Here is a 21,667-nt window from a genome sequence, read left to right as displayed (position 1 = left end):
GGTACATTCACATGACAATATGTACAGTATTTTGTTTTTTGTAGCAGTTCTGGCCTGCTGTTTTCTTCCAGTGTAGGATGGCCTATTCTGTTGGCTGAGATATGTGCAAAATGCATTTTCTGCTCCCCCTTTTCTCCCTTCTGAAGCTTGCGATTCATGCAGTGTTATTTTCCATGCACCTGCCAATAGTTTGTTCAAGTGACTGCATTTAGCCTAGGATGCTTGGTATTGGCAAGCTGTTTGCAGGGGTTAACAGCATAGTCAAAACTGATCCTGCCTTCGCCTTGCATTCGCATACATGATCTTTGCAGTAGGGCTTTGTGCTTGTAATTGTGAACCCATGTTAATTTCCTCCACTCCCAATTCTCAGCGCCGGACTAATGAGGCTAACTGTAGTGTCTTAACCCTGCGCTAGTAGTACGATGTTCTGTTGACTAAGTATGCTTTGGTAAAGGGTGCCCTCTTCAGTTGAGTGTAAATTTTAAACACTGTTCATGTCCTGATTAGTTCAGTTGGGGCAAGGATGGAATAATTTGCTCCAGTTGCCACATAATACCATGAGATTGATGCAGCTTTGAAATAATTGGGAGGAACTAACTGAGTTTCAGCTGAGGAAAATGTTCTGCAGTTAATGCCTTTCTCTTCTCATTCCTCTTTTATTCAAGGTGCATCTTATTCAACCCAGATGGCGATTGCCTGTACAGTGGTTCTCAGGATTCGCTGCATGTCTATGGCTGGGAACCTCCCCGGTGTTTTGATATACTGCCAGTTAACTGGGGTAGAGCAGCAGACCTTGCCATCTGTTCCAATCAATTGGTATGTTTTGCACATGCATATGTGTATAGAGCTGCAGGAACTGCCCAAATAAATCCCAATCCTTAAATGGTGCAGCATATATTGGTGTTAATAAGAATTATGATGCCAAGAGGAAATCGCTCAGCTGAGAAAATAGAAAGAAAGTAATAGATGAATGATGGGAGCATGTATATTGACATTTGTAAACATATCAGTAAATTGCAAGTGCGCAAATCTCAGAAGATTGTGGGACTGGAGGAGATTACAGAGATAGGGAGGGGCCAAGCCATGGAGAGATTTGAAAACGAGGATCAGAATTTTAAAATCAAGTCATTGCTTTTTTAAAGTAAATTTAGAGTACCCAATTCTTATTATTTTTTTCCAATTAAGGGGCAATTTAGCGTGGCCAATCCACCTAACCTGCACATCTTTGGGTTGTGGGGATGAAACAAAATCAAGACATTGTTTAACCTGGAATCAGCATAGGTCAGTGAGCACAGGGGTAATGGGTGAATATCATTTGGTGTGAGTTAGGACATGGGTAGCAGCATTTTGGATGACCTCTGGAGGGTAAAATGTGGGAGGCGGGCCAGGACTGCTTGAGGATAATGTCTGGTGGTAGAAAGAGCATGAATGAGGGTCTCTGCAGTGGCTGAGTTGAGATGTTATAGAGGTCTTGCTGACTGTGTACCAATGTGGTTGAAAGCTCATCTTGGGGTCAAATATCACACAGTGGGTAGTGAACAGTTTGGCTCGGCCTCAGACAGTTGTCAGAGCGTTGGCGAGGGTAGCAAAATGAAGCCTGTGGGTACCTTCACATTCCTGGAATAGAGCAGTTTTTACAGATGAGAGCAGGACAGAGCTTGATGTGGTCCAGCCAGATCTGGTGGCGAATGGCTAAATTACTCCACCATAACTGTCCATGTCTGCTTCCCTTGGATTTAAGGAGCAGAGGTGAGGGCCACACTGGGTGAGAGAGAGAGCAATGATTTTAACGGGCACTAAACTGTCGAAGATGGAGCTGAGTACATGGTTGAGCAGATTTATAGGTGCACGAATGCAAGGCGCATGGTAGCACAGTGGGGTTGGCACGGTAGCACAGTGGTTAACACTGTTGCTTCACAGCGCCAGGGTCCCAGGTTCGATTCCCGGCTTGGGTCACTGTCTGTGCAGAGTCTGCACGTTCTCCCCTTGGCTGCATGGGTTTCTTCCGGGTGCTCCAGTTTCCTCCCACATGTCCCAAAAGACGTGTTGTTAGGTAATTTGGACATTCTGAATTCTCCCTTGGTGTACCTGAACAAGCGCCGGAGTGTGGCGACTAAGGGATTTTCACAGTGACTTCATTGCAGTGTTAATGTAAGCCTACTTGTGACAATAATAACAATTATTATTATTAGGTGAATAGAGGCCAAAGGCTTGACAATTGGGAATTTGAAAGGATAGTTCTAGTGAGCTAAGGGGACGTGTTCTTTTAGGCCTGGATACAGAAGGAACTAAGATGTGGAGAGGAATGTGGGTGGAGACTGAATCAAAGAATCTTAACCACTATCATCAAAAAAACAAAATGCTGCTCATTCATATCTTAGTAATGATATCCTGTCTGCATTTTCTTATGTAACAGTAGTCACAAAATTTCAACGTAATCCATTGTATATGAAGCAGAGACCTGAGGCACATGACATGCCTTATAATTACTGCTTGTTCTTTGGGGTCATAATGCATGAAAAATTAGGTGGGCCAATGGAAAGGGTTCAAATAAGATTTAGACTTGAACCAACTGAACTGAGTAGATGCTAAAAATAACTAAATCTAATCTTATTGGAAGAAATTAATTTTGAGATATGATTTGAATCTTTTAAAATTCTGAAGGAAATCGGTTGAATAGATGCAGATCCAGGGGGTGTTGTTGTGAGGAGGAAAGCAAGGACATGTGCAACATATTGAGTAACTGGACATCTTTGGCAGAATTTGCTCACCTAGGTGCAACTGTTTTCCCATTGATTTTCTTTTTTCCTTGTTCCCATTTAGTCTAGAAATCAGGCCATTGTCAAATTGGGAGGGGAATCAGCGCTGCTGGAACGTCACCAATAGGTTCCTGCTGTGTTTGGCAGCAGAGCGGATTCAACATAACACGGAGAACTGGCTTCAAGTGAAATTAAACCTATTTTAGAAATTAAAGTAACACAAAAGCAGTTTTAGACAGAAACAGGCCTGTTGCAAAAGAAAATATATTTTGGCAGGAAGAGTGAGCAGAGACCATATAAAATAAAGGGTGCAATTCTAATGCGCGGCAGAGCAGAGGGACCTGGGCTATTTGTGCACAGGTCATTGAAGGTGGCAACGCAGGTCGAGAGCATGTGCTGTTCAAAAGGCATACTGGATCCTCGACTTTAACATAAAGGAGTTATAATCTGTATGAAACACTAGTTCAATTGCATATAGTTATGGGCATCGCACTTTGATGTACATGAGGACATTAAAGAGGGTGCAGAAATGTTTCATGAGGATAATTCCAGGGATGAGGAACTTCAGTTACCTGGATACATTGGAGAATCCAGGCCTATTCTCCTTGGAGAAGAGAAGGTTGTGAAGAGATTTGATGGATGTATTCAAAATTGAGTCATTTAGACAGCACATGGGAAGAAGAACCAGATGACACCGATAAGGTGATTGGCAAAAGAAACAATGGCAACATAAGGAATGCACTGCTCGAGAATGTACTGGAGGCAGATTCAATTGTCTTTCAAGAGGAAATGTTTAGAGATGTACAGGGTAAAGGCCGGGGAGTGACACTAGGTGAATTCCTCTTGCAGGGAGCTGGTACAGACACAACGGGCTGTTGGTCTCCTGTGCCATAATGGTAGTGCAATATATGGAAATGGGGAAGGGACTGAATTGTCTCACTTTTTGATAAACAGTACAGTTTAGTGACGTGTTGCAGAGGAGTGCTGGGAATTGTTGAGTAGGTAATATTGTCATATGGATGTCTGAGATAAGTTAAGCATTGACCGCACTGGAGTTTCCACGACTCTTCATTCCCCTTCACAATGATAAGGCAGAAATACCTCAGGCAGTGCAGGAATTTCCAGAAAAATATTTGATGCTTTGCCCTCCGTCCTGAATATCAAGTGCACTCTGACCCAGCAGGTTTGATTTGGGTTAGGTCTGTATTGTGGCACTGTATTTTGAAACATTAAAATTGTTGGTCCCATTTAGTACAACTTTCTTGCGTGAAGAGGGAGTTTCAATAATGACACCAATGAAAATAAAATTCTGCACATGCAGGATGAATATTGACTATGACATGTGTATGTGCTTATTGAAGGTAGCCCCACACCTTGATAGAATTGTTGCTCCACATCAGAATGTTTCTCATTAAATAAGGAAAACAAAAATAATAAATATACACATGTAATTTTATGAGTAACTTTATACGTTACAGGGACTCTGGAATTTTTATATTGGTAGCACACGTGGCTAGCACTGTCGCTTCACAGCGCCAGGGTCCCAGGTTCGATTCCCCGCTGGGTCACTGTCTGTGCGGAGTCTGCATGTTCTCCCCGTTGCTGCGTGGGTTTCTTCCGGGTGCTCCAGTTTCCTCCCACAGTCCAAAGACGTGCAAGGTTAGGTGGATTGGCCATGCTAAATTGCCTTTAGTGTCCAAAAAGGTTAAGAGGGGTTAGTGGGTTATGGGGATAGGGTGGAAGTGAGGGCTTAAGTGGGTCGATGCGGACTCGATGGGCCGAATGGCCTCCTTCTGCACTGTATGTTCTATGTATCTATGAGAGGGGATTTCAGAAGTAAAACAATTGAGAATCCCTATTCTACCATTCACTGCAGAAGTTCTATTTCAATTCACTTGGTGCTTTGTTTACATTATAGATTGGAGCTTCGTTCAGTCAGGTGACTGTTTCAACATTTGTAGTGGATCTGAATCGGGTGAAGAAGACTGGTTCTATTGTCCAGGGTGTAGTTGAGGATGAAAAGCTGTTCAATTTGCCAGTGACAAAAGGAGCTGCGATCAGACGCAACTATGAGCGTCCGCTAACCACCTGTAGCAGACCGCAAAGGTACAACAGCTTTTGTTCAGTTGTAGCAAAGAACAGCCCCTGTTTGTTTTGACTCAATGTTGTTCAAATATATGCTTCCATTATTTTTGTTGCTTTATTTGCTGATTCCGTACAGTTCTGATTTACCAGGCATTGGTTTGGCTTTGAACAAGCTGCTTTAGACCAAAATGAACACTGATATTAGAGAAGAGTAGAGCTACATTGAACAAGTATTTCTGCTTTCCTCACATGTCTTCTACATTCACCATTTCAGAAATAGTCTTGTGCCTGACGAGATTTTCATTGTCGCAATTTTGTCGTTTATTCTGAGGCTGGTACTACAAAGAACAGCGTTTGAACCAGATTACAGGCTGGTTTATTTTGATCAGAGTTCATCACTTCTTCAGCATCCCATGGCACATCAATATCTTATGTTAATCCTCTCACTGCCACTGTGGTATTCCTCCTTTGTCAGTTTGCTTGTAATTCCCCTGAGATTTCTACATCTAGGAGTAGCTTGTCATGGTAAGCACTGGATCATGACATGGAAATTGCAACACATAAAAGGTCATTGGACCCAACCAGTCAGTGTTACTGTTATCCCCAACAGAAGTTTTAATTCCTTGTCCTGACCCTGTTCTTGTATTCCATTATTTTCTTTCCTTCAACTAATTATCCAACTTGCTGAAAGTTTGTGATCTGCTTCAATACTGCCTCGTACCCCTATATTTAAAAGAAAAAATACTGTGTGATAGATTATTGTATACATGTTGTGTTGCATGAAAAGACTGTCCAGGGTTAGTCTTTGCATCCATCCACCCTAAAGAAAGGTTTACCTGCGGCTCTATCTACTTACACCATTATGAAGCAGGTCATCTGATTTATACCCATATAGACGTAAATATTCAATGTGCCAGTAGGCAGTTGTTTTCCATTACTTCATGTGACAGCTTGGCATTAAGTACATCAAATTGTTTCTCCAAGTTGTTTAGTTGTCATTGCATTTTACTAAGGTGTCAGTGGCGGCGGAAAAAAATGTCTTTGTCTAATTGCATAAAACTGTTAATGTGCCTACAGTTTGTACTTCATTGAAATCCTGCTTTAAACACTGGGAGATTTTGATCATCTTATTAAATCACTGGGACACCAGTCACATTTGATATTTCAGGTTCCTTGGTATAAGTACCCATGATGAACCCCAATACTTTTGGACAGAATCATCACTGATCATTTTGGGAGCTTTCTCCAGTTGACCTAGTTTAGCTATTTTTCCCCCAGCCCTGGATAAGCAAGTGAAAACTGTTTTGTCTCCGTAGTAAAGTGAAGGAGGAGCCAGAGAGTGAAGGGCGCATTCCAAGTGGGGAAGAGGAGAAAGATGACAAGGAATCAACAGCAGAAATTCGAAACCCAGAGGAATACAAGGAGATCTTTCAGCCCCAAAAAGCCATTGGTCAGTTAGATATCTATCTCTCCATAGCTTTATTCTTTATATTTAATATGCAATTATTAAAACCACTCCCTTGAACTATTGTGCTCAAGACTTGAGGTTTTTTGGAATCAGCCCATTTTGGAAACGCAGACATATCTGGGAAATATATCTTTGCCTATGTCAAGGTCGCCAATCAGTTCATTGGTCTTATCAGTTGAACATTTGTGTTATTTTCACCGAAATTCTGGGCATAGATATGGCATAGAGAAAGCCATTTGGCCCATTGTGTTTGTGCTGGTTGGCAAAAAGCCTCATTTCTTACTGCAGACTGAAGCCTCTATGTTCCCTTGGCCCATTTAGGAATGTGTAGTACACTGCCTTTGATTGTCCCTTTGTTCCTTCGTTCAGCCCAGATGGCTCATTTTGATAATCCCTCTAAAATCTCATCCCTTAACTGTAATTGTTTTTTGAATCAATATTGCGACTCTATCTCTCTTTGTTATTCCGTTTCCATCTTGTCCGAAACCCTATAAACATGCACGTTAAGCTGCCATTCCTAACTTTCCAAGTCATAGACTTTTACAGCATGGAAAAAGGCTCTTTGGCCCATCGCATCTGTGCCGACCATCAAGCACCTACAAATTCTAATCCCATTTTCCAGCACTTGGTCCATAGCCTTGTATGCAATGGCATTTCAAGTGCTGATCTAATCAGTAATGTCTGATGGGGCAACATGGTAGCAGAAGTGGATAGCACTGTGGCTTCACAGCGTCAGGGTCCCAGGTTCGATTCGCAGCTGGGTCACTGTCTGTGCGGAGTCTGCACGTTCTCCCCGTGTCTGCGTGGGTTTCCTCCGAGTTCTCCGGTTTCCTCCCACAGTCCAAAGACGTGCAGGTTAGGTGGCTTGGTCATGATAAATTGCCCATAGTGACCAAAAAGGTTAGGAGGGGATATTGGGTTACGGGGATAGGGTGGAAGTGAGGGCTTAAGTGGGTCGGTGCAGACTTGATGGGCTGAATGGCCTCCTTCTGCACTATGTTCTATCTTCTATGTCTAAAAATATGTTTCTACATGTCGATCTGTGACATCAGCTCATCTGCGTTATACACTATGCTCCATGCATTTAGCTATGTACTATTAAGGACAACCAAACTCCCTTTTTGTTTATTTTCCAATGTTTGTTTGTTCTGCCTTTCCAAACTCTCCTTCTGTTTGCAGAAATCCTTCGAAATGTTGTTTGCATAGCTGAATCTGGTTGTGCATTTTACCCAGACATACCAGAATACTGCTGCCTGAATTGTAAAGAGTGATGGGATAGTAACTGACCTCAATGTTATGTAGAAGCAATTGGTTTGGGGCACACCGTGTAGTGGTATTGTCATTGGACTAGTAATCCATAGAGCTAGGGTCATGCTCTGGGAACCTGGGTTCGAATCCCATCATGGCTGATGAAATTTGAATTCAATAAAAATTTGGAATTAAAAGTCTAATGATGAGCATGAAACCATTGTAGATTGTTGTAAAAACGCAACTCGTTCACTATATAATATCCTTTAGCAAAGGAAATCTGTCATCCTTACCTGGTCTAGCCCACATGTGACACCAGAGTTGAGCAATGTGGTTGATTCTGAAATGGCCTTCGCAACCCACTTTTTTCAGGGCAATTAGGGATGGGCAACAAATGATGGTCCAGCCAGTGATGCCCACATCCCAGGAATGAATTTTTAAATTTGGAAGATGTTCAGTGTTAAACATAAAAAGTATTTTAAAATCTTTCTTTTAATTGTTTTATTATGTTGAAATATTTGAAAATATAAATGAAATACTATTGCTTCTTCTCATTGGTGTGTTCTTGTGGCAGCTCGGACTCCACCTCGGAGAACTGACCCCTTCCCTGCTCCTCCGGAAGATGGTAAGCCTCTTTTGGATCACATTTTACATTTACATCTAACTTGAACTTTAGTGCAGTTGTCAGGTCACTACATCCAACCATCTACTTCAGGACGTGTCTGTTCCTGGTCATACTGATCTAGACTTCAGTTCCAGTTAGTTAATCTGTCATTGGTTGCGTACATGATGACTTGTTTCAGGCCATTTTCATCTTTTGCTGCAGTTTGTCAAGAAAATCTCCTTTTTCACTCAGTTAGATTAGGAGGTTTGTTGAATATGAAAATCGCTTACTGTCACAAGTAGGCTTCAAATGAAGTTACTGTGAAAAGTCCCTAGTCGCCACATTCCGGCGCCTGTTCGGGGAGGCTGGTACAGGAATTGAACCGTGCTGTTGGCCTGCCTTGGTCTGCTTTCAAAGCCAGTGATTTAGCCCTGTGCCAAACCAGCCCCTGTTGATCTCTATTGTGTTGAGTCCTTTTCCATTCACCACACTAGATGGCAGTTTACTACATAAATTAAGTGAAGTTTCTACTCTAGTTTCAATTCAAAGACTCCTTCGTTTACACTCATGTTCTATTATCATACTTTAGCTGAGATGTTTTTCCATACAAACCTGGTTGATTTCAAAATGAAATTCATATTTATTCCTTGTCCTTAAAGTTTGTTGAACTCATTATTTGCCCCTATTTCCATATACTTTGAACTGTTCCCCCACCTTTTTACTCTGAACAGTTGCTAAATCATGTTCTGCAAACATCAAACTGTTTTCCTGTGGATGCATGCAGTAGATTTATTGGAACTTGGTGGACTGTGCTTAATGTTCTTCTCTTTAGTGCTGGACTTTATTAGTTATGTCAATGTTTTGTGTAGATACTATTTTGGCGAAGGAAGTTGAGAAAGTGACTGCTCCAACAGAGATGTACTCTCCTGGAGTGAAAAGATTACAGGTTAGTAATGCAATCTGTGGAAGACATTTTATTGTTATTCATACCTTGAAAACTAGTTCTACCAAGCTAGTTATTTCTGAAAATAGGTCCTTGACTTGAAAGGTTAACTCAGTTTCTCTCTCCACAGATGCAGTTTGATCTGTTGAGTATTTCCAGCATTTTCTGTTTGTATTTCAGATTTCCAGCATCAACAATATATTGATTTTGTTTTATTCATTTAATGGTTCCAGAGGCTGGTACATGTGCAGAATGGATGATTCAAGCAATATATTATCTTGTTTTTCTTTTATTTCCCTCTGTTCTCCAAGGACTCTGACTCTTACTGGGATGAAGTCCCATGGGTGCCAACAGCTGCCAACGTATTGCCTATTTGATCTATCTTAATGCATGAACCTGTGGAACAAGTGTTGGCCATGTTGTTTTACCACGTGTTACAGGCCCAATGTATCACTAGACCAGGGGTAATTGAGCAGCAGGAGTTAAACCATGGCTGCTTTTCTTTTTTTTTTCTTTGTTCTTTAATGGGATATGGGCATCGCAGGCAAGGCCTTAATTTCCCTCTAACTGAGTAGCATTTTTTAAAGAACCAACCATATTGCTGTGGATCACGTGTAAGGACAGCAGACCTCCTTCCTTAAAGGACATTAGCAAACCAGATGGGTCAAATCAAATGGTCATCATTCAACTTTTATTTCCAGATTTTTTTTTTTTAATTGAATTCAAATTTCACCATCTACCATGGTGGGATTCAAACCCGGGTCCCTGGAGCATTATCCTAAGTGTCTGGATTATTAGTCCAGTGACAATACCACTATGCCACCACCTCTCCCAATAATTTCCCCAACTTCAGGTCCAACAGCATTGAGAGCAACTGTAGCATCATCCCCAACTGCTGCCCCAAATGAGATATCCTAATGCCGTCTAGACCAAGAAACAAACCTGGGACCTTCCGGTCCTTTTAGGTTTGTGCTACACCACATGGTACATTTATCCACAGTGGGGGAAGCCTCATTCCTATTTTTTGCTGGATGTGTAAGCTGTGAATATAATGTCAGATATTTACTAAATTACATGCTTTCTTATTTAAACCAATCTAACAATTTCCAGTCAAATTACAGCAGGTGGCTGCTTTTGATGCCATTGAAACACAGGCACGCAGGCAAGCAAACTGTTAAATTCTCTTGAGTAGTTGGACCAGAGTCATCAGTTTATGGTCTTGCAGTCTCAGAATTTAGGTTTTGTCACTCTACTTCCATCTGAGGATCCAGAGTCCTTCAAGCATAGCCATGGGATATTGCAGTTGCAACAGTGATTGCTTCCCTGAAAAAAGTTGAGGGTTGCCTTAAGTGCTGGCAACTTCGATCTTTTTGATTGATGCAGGGTACTGATCGTCATGTCTTTGTCTTCTCTGCAACGAGTGTATGACATCTGCACTAAACCAACAAGAGGAAAGGCTATATCTTCGGCTTGCCAATGAGGGCTACAGTACTTCAGCACTGGGCAAGCATAGGCTTGGTAAAACACAGAAGAAGGCAAGGATAAATGAAGCAAAACTTTCTTGAGAATTTCACCAGACACAGATGGTGTACTGGATCTGAGTAGTGAGATTGAATCACATCTCAGACATCAAGAAGTAGCATTTTTATAGGATGAATTTTGTAATGTTCACAGCAAGCCTTTACAAGCAGTGTTTATTCATGTTGTACCCAACTGTACTACGCTGGGCATGGTATTGTCAGAGATTGTACGTGGGTTGCAGATATCAAGGAACTCTTGATGTCTATTGCTGGAAAAGCTGCGGTACGATCATAGAAACTGATTGCCGTTGCTGCAGGTGAAGTGCCAGCAATACTAGGATTAGTTGTAAAACTGACAAAAGCTTTCCCAATTCTGGACATTTCGTTGCGTCGTTCCTCAGAAGTAGCTGGCGTCTGAGCCCCTCCTCTACTTGAAACAGATTGTGAAGATTGTTTTGGTGACTGAGCTACATTGAAGCTCCTGCATTTAATCACCATCAATTCCAAAATCACATTGGAGAGTTCCGTAATAAAATTTGTGAAACATTTATGAAAGGAAAAGGTATAGCTTGAATTGGCAGATGTTCAGTGGCTTTTCACTGCAGTCTTTCTAGCAGAAGAAATGCAGCAACTGGAAAAAAATAAATGTGCATTGCAAGGAACTCTGGATTTTCATGAACAACAATTTAAAGATGCTGAGCCAAAAAGGTCTCGTGTCCGAATACTGGAAAGCCACCGACTACATTAAAATGATTTAAATCAATTCTAAAAGAAGGAATACTTGAATTTTCAGGGCTGTGTTTTTGGGAGAATTATCTAAACATCTACAATGCTGTCCCTTGTTTGATTTTTAAAGATCGACAAGACCTTTTTTCCCCCTGTTCAGCTTAGTATCAAAACATTACACCAGTCAATTGATTTGTTTCAGTTAATCATTTATATTCACATTGATGTTGGTACAAGGACTAGGGGTGATAGGTTTTATGTTTTAGGAAAAAGATGCAGTTAAGAACTTTTTTATGCAGCAAGTGCTAATGAGTTGGATCTTGCTACCTATGAGGGCAGCGAGGGTGAAGACGATTAATGATGTCACAAGGAAATCGTGTGGCCACTTAGGGGAAATAGACTTAAAAGGCTACAGAGATGGAGAAGGGGGAATTGGAATGATTGAATTGCTGTGCAGAGATCTGGCACAAACTTGATGGGCTGAATGGCCTGCTTTTGTGCCATAATGATTCTATAAAATCAAATATAAAACACTTCATGCATAACTAATGACAAAACCGATTTCAAGAAAAATGTGGGAACCAAGAACATTAAAATAACGTTGCAAGTGTACTTTGCTGTATTTACAAGGAGAATAACACTAAGCAAATTAATTCATCTGTGAGCAAACGTTTGGCTATTCCTCCTAATATCTCCTTCCTCACCTCTGTCTCCATGTTCTAAATTATGCCTCTGAAGTGTTTTGGGTTTTAAAAAAGAATATGTGGTATATAAATGCATGTTGTTCTCATAATACTACCAATAATGGTGGGGTTCGTTATTTGTCAGAAATAATTGAAGTTTTAGTAACAGGGACTTTTTGCATTTCTTGGAATTAAAAACTAATGACTGGATATTGTTTGATCCAAATAAGTCTGTGCAGCTTGATATTGCCAGGGATCGCCGAGTTTTCTTTGGGATATTTTGATTTCTTTGGCTGTATTTCTGATGTAGCTCTCTTTGATTGGAGTAGGTACTGTTTGAAGTTGGGGGCCTTCCCAGTTTCGTAATGAGTGGTTTATGATGATGTGAGAAATAATATGGAGCAGTCACCATCCAGACTGTTGAAACTGTGTTCTCTTTCAGCCAGATCAGCTGAACTTTACTCCAACAGCAACCTCCACTCCCATCAACCAGCCTGAAGCACCAATAATCCCGATCGCTAAAAATGAGCCCATTGGGTTGAAGGTGGCAGACTTTCTCCCAGTAAGTGGTGTTTAGTGATTTCCCTTTGGGTAATTTTGCATTTTCTCTGCTTCTGTTCTGCACAAGCTCTTGATGCCTGAATGGCAGCAGTAATATTACAGTTGACCGCAGCTTCCTGGGCTAGGGGTTAGGAAATCCACCAGATCTGCTGCTGTGTGCAATATCCAATAACTTATTTGTATTCTGTAGTGGAAGTCAAATGAGGCCAGAATTCCACTCGGCTGGTTTTGTCCATCCTTGCTGTTTGAACCTACAAATAGCTTGCAATAGTGTATGAATCTGTACACTTAAAGCAACATGCACCCTTCCGTTTTGAATCTACACTAAGGAAGCATCTGCACATTGGCTAATTTGGTTCTTGATTTGGACATGGGATCAACTATAACACTCAATCTGGGTTAAAACTTTGGTAGATGAATAACAATTGATGACGGAGACCCCCAGTAAGTAGATCTTTATTTTCAAAATCGATTTGTATCCATGAAGGAAGGCCCAATTCCTGAGTATTTTGGTGCTGATAGATGATCTATTCTTAAATTTTAAGAGCTTTGAATGATTTAAAACTGATTATTTGTATTGCGTCCGATGGCATTGAAAAATCTCAGCAACTCACATGGCATTACATCTGCAGTGCTGGGGTTGTTATAAAAGGAAGGAGGCTACCAATCTGAGTAATAGCTCAGGGAGCAAGGATCACATGACTTAAGGAATGTTTGATAGTTTTCTTACCAGGTAGTTGCGCTAAAATACGAATGGGGCAGTATGCAGCAGAGGTTTCTGTTAATTTGGCAAACCAAGTGACCTGTTGCATTGAGTTGTTTTAATTTGTATCACATTTATCCAGCCTCAGAATAATAAATTGGCAGATTTGAGTGACGAAGATGCTGTGAGCCAAATCCGGAAAGGACATGACACCATGTGCGTGGTATTAACAAGTCGGTTCAAGAATTTAGACACTGTGAGAGCTGTGTGGACTACTGGAGATGTCAAGGTCAGTGCAGTGATTTCTCGCGTGTAGTATGACACATCTACTGAAATAATGACCGTATGCTCAGGAGGATTAACAAAATCAGTTCTTCCTCCGCTTCTCCGTAACTAGCCCCATACCCTCTTCCAGTTTGGTGGGATTACTTATTGGTGTCGGGTTAACCATCAACATTGGGTTTTCTAATTTGTCAACTGATTCCTAACTGGGGTCTGCTGTGCAGCTGCAGCCCAGATGCTGTCACGCGGGTAACACAGCGATTAGCACTGTTGCTTCACAGAGCCAGGGACCCGGGTTCAATTCCCGGCTTGGGTCATTGTATGTGCGGAGTTTGCACGTTCTCCCTGTGTCTGCGTGGGTTTCCTCCGGGTGTTCCGGTTTCCTCCCATAAGTCCTGAAAGACTTGCTTGTTAGGTGGATTCGACATTCTGAATTCTCCCTCCGTGTAACCGAACGGGCGATGTAGTGTGGCAAATAGGGATTTTCACAGTAACTTCATTGCAGTGTAAATGTAAGCCTACTTGTGACATAGAATGATTATTATTATAATGGGCATGGTCAATAACCTTTCTTTACTTTATATTTCACTAGAATTTTTGTTTATTTGAACTCTGTTCCTTTGAATAATTGCAACTCAACTTTGTAATTTGCTGCAAACATTGACTTCTGACCCTAACTGAGTTGCAATTTATATTTTTTTAAATGTAATTTATTCCAAACGTGTATTTTATTTGTTAAAATAAAATACACATGCCACAAAATCACAGTCCACAGTTTATACAATTTTCCACTTTTTTTAATCCCCCAAACATCATCATGAACAACTCCCACTGAATCTTAAAGCTCTCCACTGACCCGTCAACTCAAACTTAATCTACTCCAACCGGAGAAAGTCGTCCAAGTCTCCCAGCCACGTTGCCACCCCCGGCAGTGTGTCTGACCTCCAACTTAAAAGGATCCTTCGCCAGGGAATTAGAGAGGAGAAGGCCACAACATCGGCCCTCTTCCCCCCCCCCCCCCCCCAGATGCTCCGGCACTTCCGATACCTCAGAAATCACCACCGTTGCGTCCGGCCTGACCTCCATGCCCACTATCTTAGCATCCCAAACACCGTCTCCCAGTATATCTCCAACTTCCCAACCCCAGAACATGTGTGCATGATTCGCCGGCCCTCGCCCTCACTTCTCACACAAATCCGCCACCCCCTGGAAGAACCCACTCATCCTCTCCTGAGTCATGTGCACCCTGTGTACCCCCTTGACCCTGAATCAAGCTCATCCTTGTGCAGGAGGAGGTTGAATTCACCTTGCGCATCGCCCCACAGCTTATTCCCCCCCCCCTCACAACTCCTCCTCCCATTTGTTCTTGATCCTCACCACTTGCACCCCAATCCTCCCCTCCCCCAACGCATCTGGGAGTAGCAGTTGCTCCAATAAAGTGCACCCCAGCAACCTGGGAAACGCCCTCCACTCTATCTGCGCAAAGTCCCATGCCTGCACATATCTAAATTCACTACCACTCGGTAACTCAAACCTCTCCCGCAACTCATCCAGACCCACAAACTTCCCTTCTGAGTACAAGTCCCGAACCCTCTCCAGCCTGCCTCCCTTCATTTCTCATACATCCCATCCATGTCCCTGGGATTGAACCTGTGGTTCCCACACAGTGCCGCCAACACCGCTATCCCCTGCAACTTAAAATGTCTCCTCAGCTGATTCCACACCCTTACCACCGGGCTCTCTATATACTTCCCCGGAGTAACGGCAAGTTGCAACTTCTTTGATCTGAACAAAACCTATATTCTTCTTTTCGGCAGAAACTTTAAAATTAACCAATATGATTGCAATTATTAATCTAATCCCCAAAATTTACACATCCTTAGTAGCCCAAAAGGATTTACCTTGAGGGGAAAATATACACTAGCCCTAAAATAGTGTACAAAGAAAATTACAGCACAGGAACAGACCCTTCGGTCCTCCAAGCCTGCACTGACCATGCTGCCCGTCTGAACTAAAACCCCCTAGACTTCTGGGAACATATCCCTCTATTCCCATCCTATTCATATATTTGTCACGACGCCCCTGAAAAGTCACTATCTCAACATGACCCAAACTATCTACATACCCTTCCCCAGACTCATCATGCACCAAATCCTTCTCTTTGGTGAATACTGACACAAAGTACTCATTTAATACTTCGCCTCTGGCTCCACACATAGGTTCCCTCCCCTGCCCTTGAGTGGCCAACCCTCTCGCATATATGTATAAAAAGCCGCGGGAGTTTCCTTAATCCTGCTGGCCAATTACTTTTTGTGGTCCCTTTTAGCCCTCCTGTCTCCTTGCTTAAGTTTCCTTCTACTTTCCTTGTATTCCACACTTTCTTCGTGTGTTCCCAACCTCCTAGCCTTGACGTGCTTCCTTTTTTTTTGACTAGGCTCACAATATCTCTCGTTATCCAAGATTATCTAAAGAAACTTGCCATACTTATCTTTCATCCTTACAGGAACGTGACGGTCCTGAATTCCTATCAACTTACACTTGAACGCCTCCCACATGCCAGATGTTGATTTACCCTCAAACATCTGCCCCAATTTACATTTCTTCAGTTCCTGCCTAATGTTGTTGTAATTAGCCTTCCCCCAATTTAGCACCTTCACCTGAGCACTAAACTTCTCATTATCCATCAGTACCTTAAAGCTTACTGACTTGTGGTCACTGTTCCCTAATTGCTCCCCTACTGATACGTTGACCACCTGGCTGGGCTCATTCCCTAATACCAGGTCCAGTATGGCCCCTTCCCTAGTTGGACTATTTACATAACTGTTTCAAGAAGCCCTCCTGGATGCTTCTTACAAACACTGCCTCATCCATGCCCTTAGCACTAAGTGAGTCCCAGTCAATGTAGGGGAAGTTAAAATCACCCACCACACCAACCTTGCTACTTTTACACCTTGCCAAAATTTGCCTACATATCTGTTCCTATAGCTCCTGCTGGCTGTTGGGAGGCCTATATTAAACCCCAACATTGCGACTACACCCTTCCTAATTCTGAGCTCTACCCATATTGCCTCGCTGTATGAGCCCTCCGAGATGTGCGCCCGCAGTACAGCTGTGATATTCTCCGGAACCAGTAGTGCAACTCCCCCACCCCTTTACATCCCCCTCTATCCTTTCAGAGACATCATGGATCCTGGAATGTTAAGCTGCCAAACCTGTCCTTCCCTTAACCCGGTCTCTGTAATGGCAACAACATCATAGTTCCAAGTACTAATCCAAGCTCTAATCTGCCTTACCTATTACAATTCCAGCATTGAAACAAATGCACTTCAGTCCACCAGACCCTCTGATCAGTAACCACACCCTGCCTGCTCTTCCTCTGAGTCTTACTGGGCCTACTCTCTAGTTCCCCTTCAGTTAATTCACCTTTGCTTTGGTTCCCACCCCCCTACCAAACTAGTTGAAATCCTCCCCTGTGACACTAACAAACCTCCCGGCCAGGATATTTATGCCCCTCCAGTTTAGATGCAACCCGTTCTTCCCGCACAGGTCACACCTCTCCCGGAAGAGATCCCAGTTGTCCTGATATCTGAAACCCTCCTTCCTACACCAGCTGTTTATCCACGTGTTGAGCTATACTATCTTCCTATTTCTAGCCTCACTGGCATGTGGCACAGGGAGTAATCCTGAGATTACAACCCTGGAGGTCCTGCATTTTAACTTTCTACCTAACTCCCTAAACTGCTGCTGCAGGACCTTGTAACTCTTCCCACCTATGTCATTAGTACCAATACGTAGGAAGACCTCTGGCTATTCACCCTCTCCCTTCAGAATGCTTTCTGCCCCTTTCAGAGACATCCTGGACACTGGCATCAGGGAGGCAACATGCCATCCTGGAGTCTTTCACGTCCACAGAAGCACCTATTTGTACCCTTGACTACAGAGTCCCCTATAACTATTGTTCAGGCGCTCTTTGTCCCTTCCTGCTTCACAACAGAGCCAGCCGTGGTGCCAGTGCTCTGGCTGCTGCTGTTATCCTCCGATAGGCTATCACCCCCACCCCCACCCCCCAAACAAAACGGTATACTTGTTAGAGAAGGGGATGACCACAAGGGATTCCTGCTCTGACTGTATGCCGCTTCTAGCATAGAACATAGAACATTACAGCGCAGTACAGGCCCTTCGGCCCTCGATGTTGCGCCGTTCTGTGAAACCACTCTAACGCCCATCTACACTATTCCCTTATCGTCCATATGTCTATCCAATGACCATTTGAATGCCCTTAGTATTGGCGAGTCCACTACTGTTGCAGGCAGGGCATTCCACGCCCTTGCTACTCCCTGAGTAAAGAACCTACCTCCGACATCTGTCCTATATCTATCTCCCCTCAGTCCCCTCGTGCTAGACATCACCATCCGAGGAAAAAGGCTCTCACTGTCCACCCTATCTAATCCTCTGATCATCTTGTATGCCTCAATTAAGTCACCTCTTAACCTTCTCTCTAACGAAAACAGCCTCAAGTCCCTCAGCCTTCCCTCATAAGATCTTCCCTCCATACCAGGCAACATTCTGGTATATCTCCTCTGCACCCTTTCCAATGCTTCCATATCCTTCCTATAATGCGGCGACCAGAATTGCACGCAATACTCCAAATGCGGCCTCACCAGAGTTTTGTACAGCTGCAACATGACCTCATGGCTCCGAAACTCAATCCCTCTACCAATAAATGCTAACACACCGCTCGCCTTCTTAACAACCCTCTCAACCTGGGTGGCAACTTTCAGGGATCTATGTACATGGACACCGAGATCTCTCTGCTCATCCATACTAACAAGAATCTACCATTAGCCCAGTACTCTGTCTTCCTGTTATTCCTTCCAAAATGAATCACCTCACATTTTTCTGCCTTTAACTCCATTTGCCACCTCTCAGCCCAGCGCTGCAGCTTATCTATGTCCGTCTGTAACTCGTAACATCCTTCCGCACTGTCCACAATTCCACAGACTTTAGTGTCATCTGCAAATTTACTCACCCATCGTTTAACGCCCTCCTCCAGGTCATTTATAAAAATGACAAACAGCAGTGGCCCCAAAACAGATCCTTGTGGTACACCACTAGTAACTGGACACCAGTCTGAACATTTCCCATCAACCACCACCCTTTGACTTCTTCCAGCTAGCCAATTTCTGATCCAAACTGCTAAATCACCCTGAATCCCATTCCTCCATATTTTCTGCAGTAGCCTTCCGTGGGGAACCTTATCAAACGCTTTACTGAAATCCATATACACCACATCAACTGCTTTATCCTCATCCACCTGTTTGGTCACCTTCTCAAAGAACTCAATAAGGTTTGTGAGGCATGACCTATCCTTCACAAAACCGTGTTGACTATCTCTAATCAAATTATTCCTTTCCAGATGATTATACATCCTATCTCTTATAAACCTTTCCAAGACTTTGCCCACAACAGAAGTAAGGCTCACTGGTCTATAGTTACCGGGGTTATCTCTACTCCCCTTCTTGAACAAGAGGACAACATTTGCTATCCTCCAGTCTTCTGGCACTATTCCTGTAGACAAAGATGACTTAAAGATCAAAGCCAAAGGTTCAGCAATCTCCTCCCTAGCTTCCCAGAGAATCCTAGGATAAATCCTATCCGGCCCAGGGGACTTATCTATTTTCACACTTTCCAGAATTGCTAACACCTCCTCCTTATGAACCTTAAGCCCATGGGTGACTCAAGCAGTCAACCATCTATCTGCTTGCACCTTGGGTGTCACCACATCACTAAAACTCCTGTCTATGACACTTTTCGCCACCTTCATGCTCCTACGTACATCCAACTGCTGCTCCAACCGATCAATGCGGTCTGTGAGGAGCTGCAATTGGGTGTACTTCCTGCAGATGTGGTCGTCTGAGACGCTGGAAGCTTCACAGATCTCCCACATCTCACAAATGCAAAACATAACCCCCCTGATTGACATTTCTATCACCAATTAAATTATTTAAGAAAAATATATTAAACTCTTATCTTCACTTGTCGCTGCAGATACCTGAGGTAGGTATTTATATCACTTACCTCCCCAGTATCTCTCTGGATCTCTCCATGCAGATTAACAGTTACAAAGCAAGAAGAAATAAAACAAAACAAAAAGGGGACAAGCACCTCCTCCCACTTTGCACCGAATTACCGCACTGCTCCAAATTACCAAATTTAAATCCCACTCCGACTGCCTCACTCATGCTGTCTCCCACTTCACGTGCAGAAAGCTTACTTTAAAAAGTACTGTACTTTTTTTAAAAACCAATTCCAATTAAGGGGTAATTTAGCCTGGCCAATCCACCTACCCTGCACATCTTTGAGTTGTAGGCGTGAGACCCATGCAGACACGGGGAGAATGTGCAAACACCACACAGGACAGTGACCTGGGGCTGGGATTGAACCCGGGTCCTTGGCGCCGTGAAGCAGCAGTGCTAACCACTGCTGCCTTGATGTACTTATTTTTGATTAAAGCATGTGATAGACTTGTCCAGTTTTTCCATGGGGATTGTTTCTGTGAATTAAGATATAGATTAAATTCAAAATATTCATACAATGATTTAATGACTTTCTCAAATGTAGTAAGCCTCAACAAAGCACTATGGGCAGCATGTTTGATGAGGCACAAGAGGTGGGGTTGGTGTTGACTAATACCAGGTGGAGTGACATTTTACATTTTAGTTTCTAGAACAGATCTGGATTTGTGTTCTGCGAAGAGAATTGATAAATATGTGCATTTGATAAAGTGCCACATAACAAGTTTGGCAGCAAAGTTAGAGCCAATGGAATAAAAGTACAGTGACAGCATGGGTACAAAGTTGACTGAGTCTCTGGTGATCAGTGGTTGTTTTTTGGACTGGGGAATGTATATAGGGGGGTCCCCAGTGATCTGTATTAGGCTCACTGTTTTTCTTGATTTATATTAAAGACCTTTGTTGTACAAGACAAAATTTGTGTATGATACAAAACATGGAAATACTGTGAACTGTGAGGAGGATCATGATAATCTTCGAGATGTTAGACCGGTTGGTGGAACGGGTGAACGAATGACAGATGAATCTTAATGCAGAGATGTAAAATGATGCATTTTGGTAGAAGGGAGGAGGAGAGCAATATAAAATATAGGATACAATTCTAAAAGGAGTGGAGAAGCAGAGGGATTTGGGGTAATGTGCACAAATTGAAGATGGCAGGGCAATTTGAGAAAGCAGTTAATAAGGCATTCAGGGATCCTATGCTTATTAAATAGAGGCAAAAAGTACAAAAGCAAGGAAGTTATGACTGAACCCTTATAAAACAGTGGTCCGGCTTTAATTGGGGTATTGTGTCTAGTTCTGGGCACCACACTTTAGGAAGGATGTGAAAGCTTTAGAGAGGGTGCAGAATTATTCCAGGGTGAGGCACTTTACCAGTTTCTCCAATCTATCCATGTAACTGGTGTTCTCTTTAAAGAAGAAATGTTTGAGCGGAGCTTTGATAGAGGTGCTCAAAACCATGAGGGGTCAGGATAGAGAATATGGGGAGAAACTGTTCAATGCGGGTGAATGGTGAACTGGAGGACAAGGATTTAAGGTGGATGGCAAAAGAACCAAAGGCGCAATGAGCACGAATTTTTTTATGTAGTGGGTGGTTGGGATCTGGAATTTGTAAAAAATTCATTGATGGGGATGTGGGTGTCACTAGCTGGGCCAGAATGTATTGCCAATCCCTGAGGAAATTTAAGAGTCTAAAACGTTGCTGTGGGTGTGGAGTCACATGTAGGCCAGACCAGGTAAGAATGGCAGTGAACCAAATGGGTTTTTACGACAATGGTTTCATGGTTATCTTTAGACTTTTAATTCCAGATTTTTTTATTGTATTCAAATTTCACCATCTGCCATGGTGGGATTCAAACCCGGTCCCCAGAGCATTACACTGGGTCTCTGGATTACTAGCTAGTCTGCTGGATTACTAGTCCAGCGACAATGCTACTGCACCACTACCAGAGTATGTGGAGAGGCAGGATTCACTCATGACATTCAAAAGGGAACTGGATAATTAGCTGAA

At 42.8% G+C, this 21,667-nt stretch overlaps 1 protein-coding gene across 3 annotated transcripts in view; it reads left to right on the top strand.

Moving 5' to 3' along the window:
- Nucleotides 1–21,667, top strand: part of katnb1 (katanin p80 (WD repeat containing) subunit B 1) — a 102,224-nt gene that overhangs the window by 67,946 nt on the left and 12,611 nt on the right. For 2 of the 3 annotated variants that reach the window (XM_072518519.1, XM_072518520.1), the window contains exons 9-15: nucleotides 666–816; nucleotides 4,678–4,865; nucleotides 6,161–6,294; nucleotides 8,135–8,185; nucleotides 9,034–9,110; nucleotides 12,479–12,598; nucleotides 13,443–13,589. In XM_072518519.1, the coding sequence (XP_072374620.1) occupies nucleotides 666–816; nucleotides 4,678–4,865; nucleotides 6,161–6,294; nucleotides 8,135–8,185; nucleotides 9,034–9,110; nucleotides 12,479–12,598; nucleotides 13,443–13,589 (868 nt within the window). The remainder of the gene's footprint in view (nucleotides 1–665; nucleotides 817–4,677; nucleotides 4,866–6,160; nucleotides 6,295–8,134; nucleotides 8,186–9,033; nucleotides 9,111–12,478; nucleotides 12,599–13,442; nucleotides 13,590–21,667) is intronic. The other variant, XM_072518521.1, reaches the window with a different exon arrangement.

Source organism: Scyliorhinus torazame, chromosome 10, assembly GCF_047496885.1.
Source record: "Scyliorhinus torazame isolate Kashiwa2021f chromosome 10, sScyTor2.1, whole genome shotgun sequence".
NCBI classification, from domain to species: Eukaryota; Metazoa; Chordata; class Chondrichthyes; order Carcharhiniformes; family Scyliorhinidae; genus Scyliorhinus; species Scyliorhinus torazame.
The sequence above is the reverse complement of the archived record's forward strand: the minus strand, read 5'-3'. Positions and strand labels throughout refer to the sequence as shown.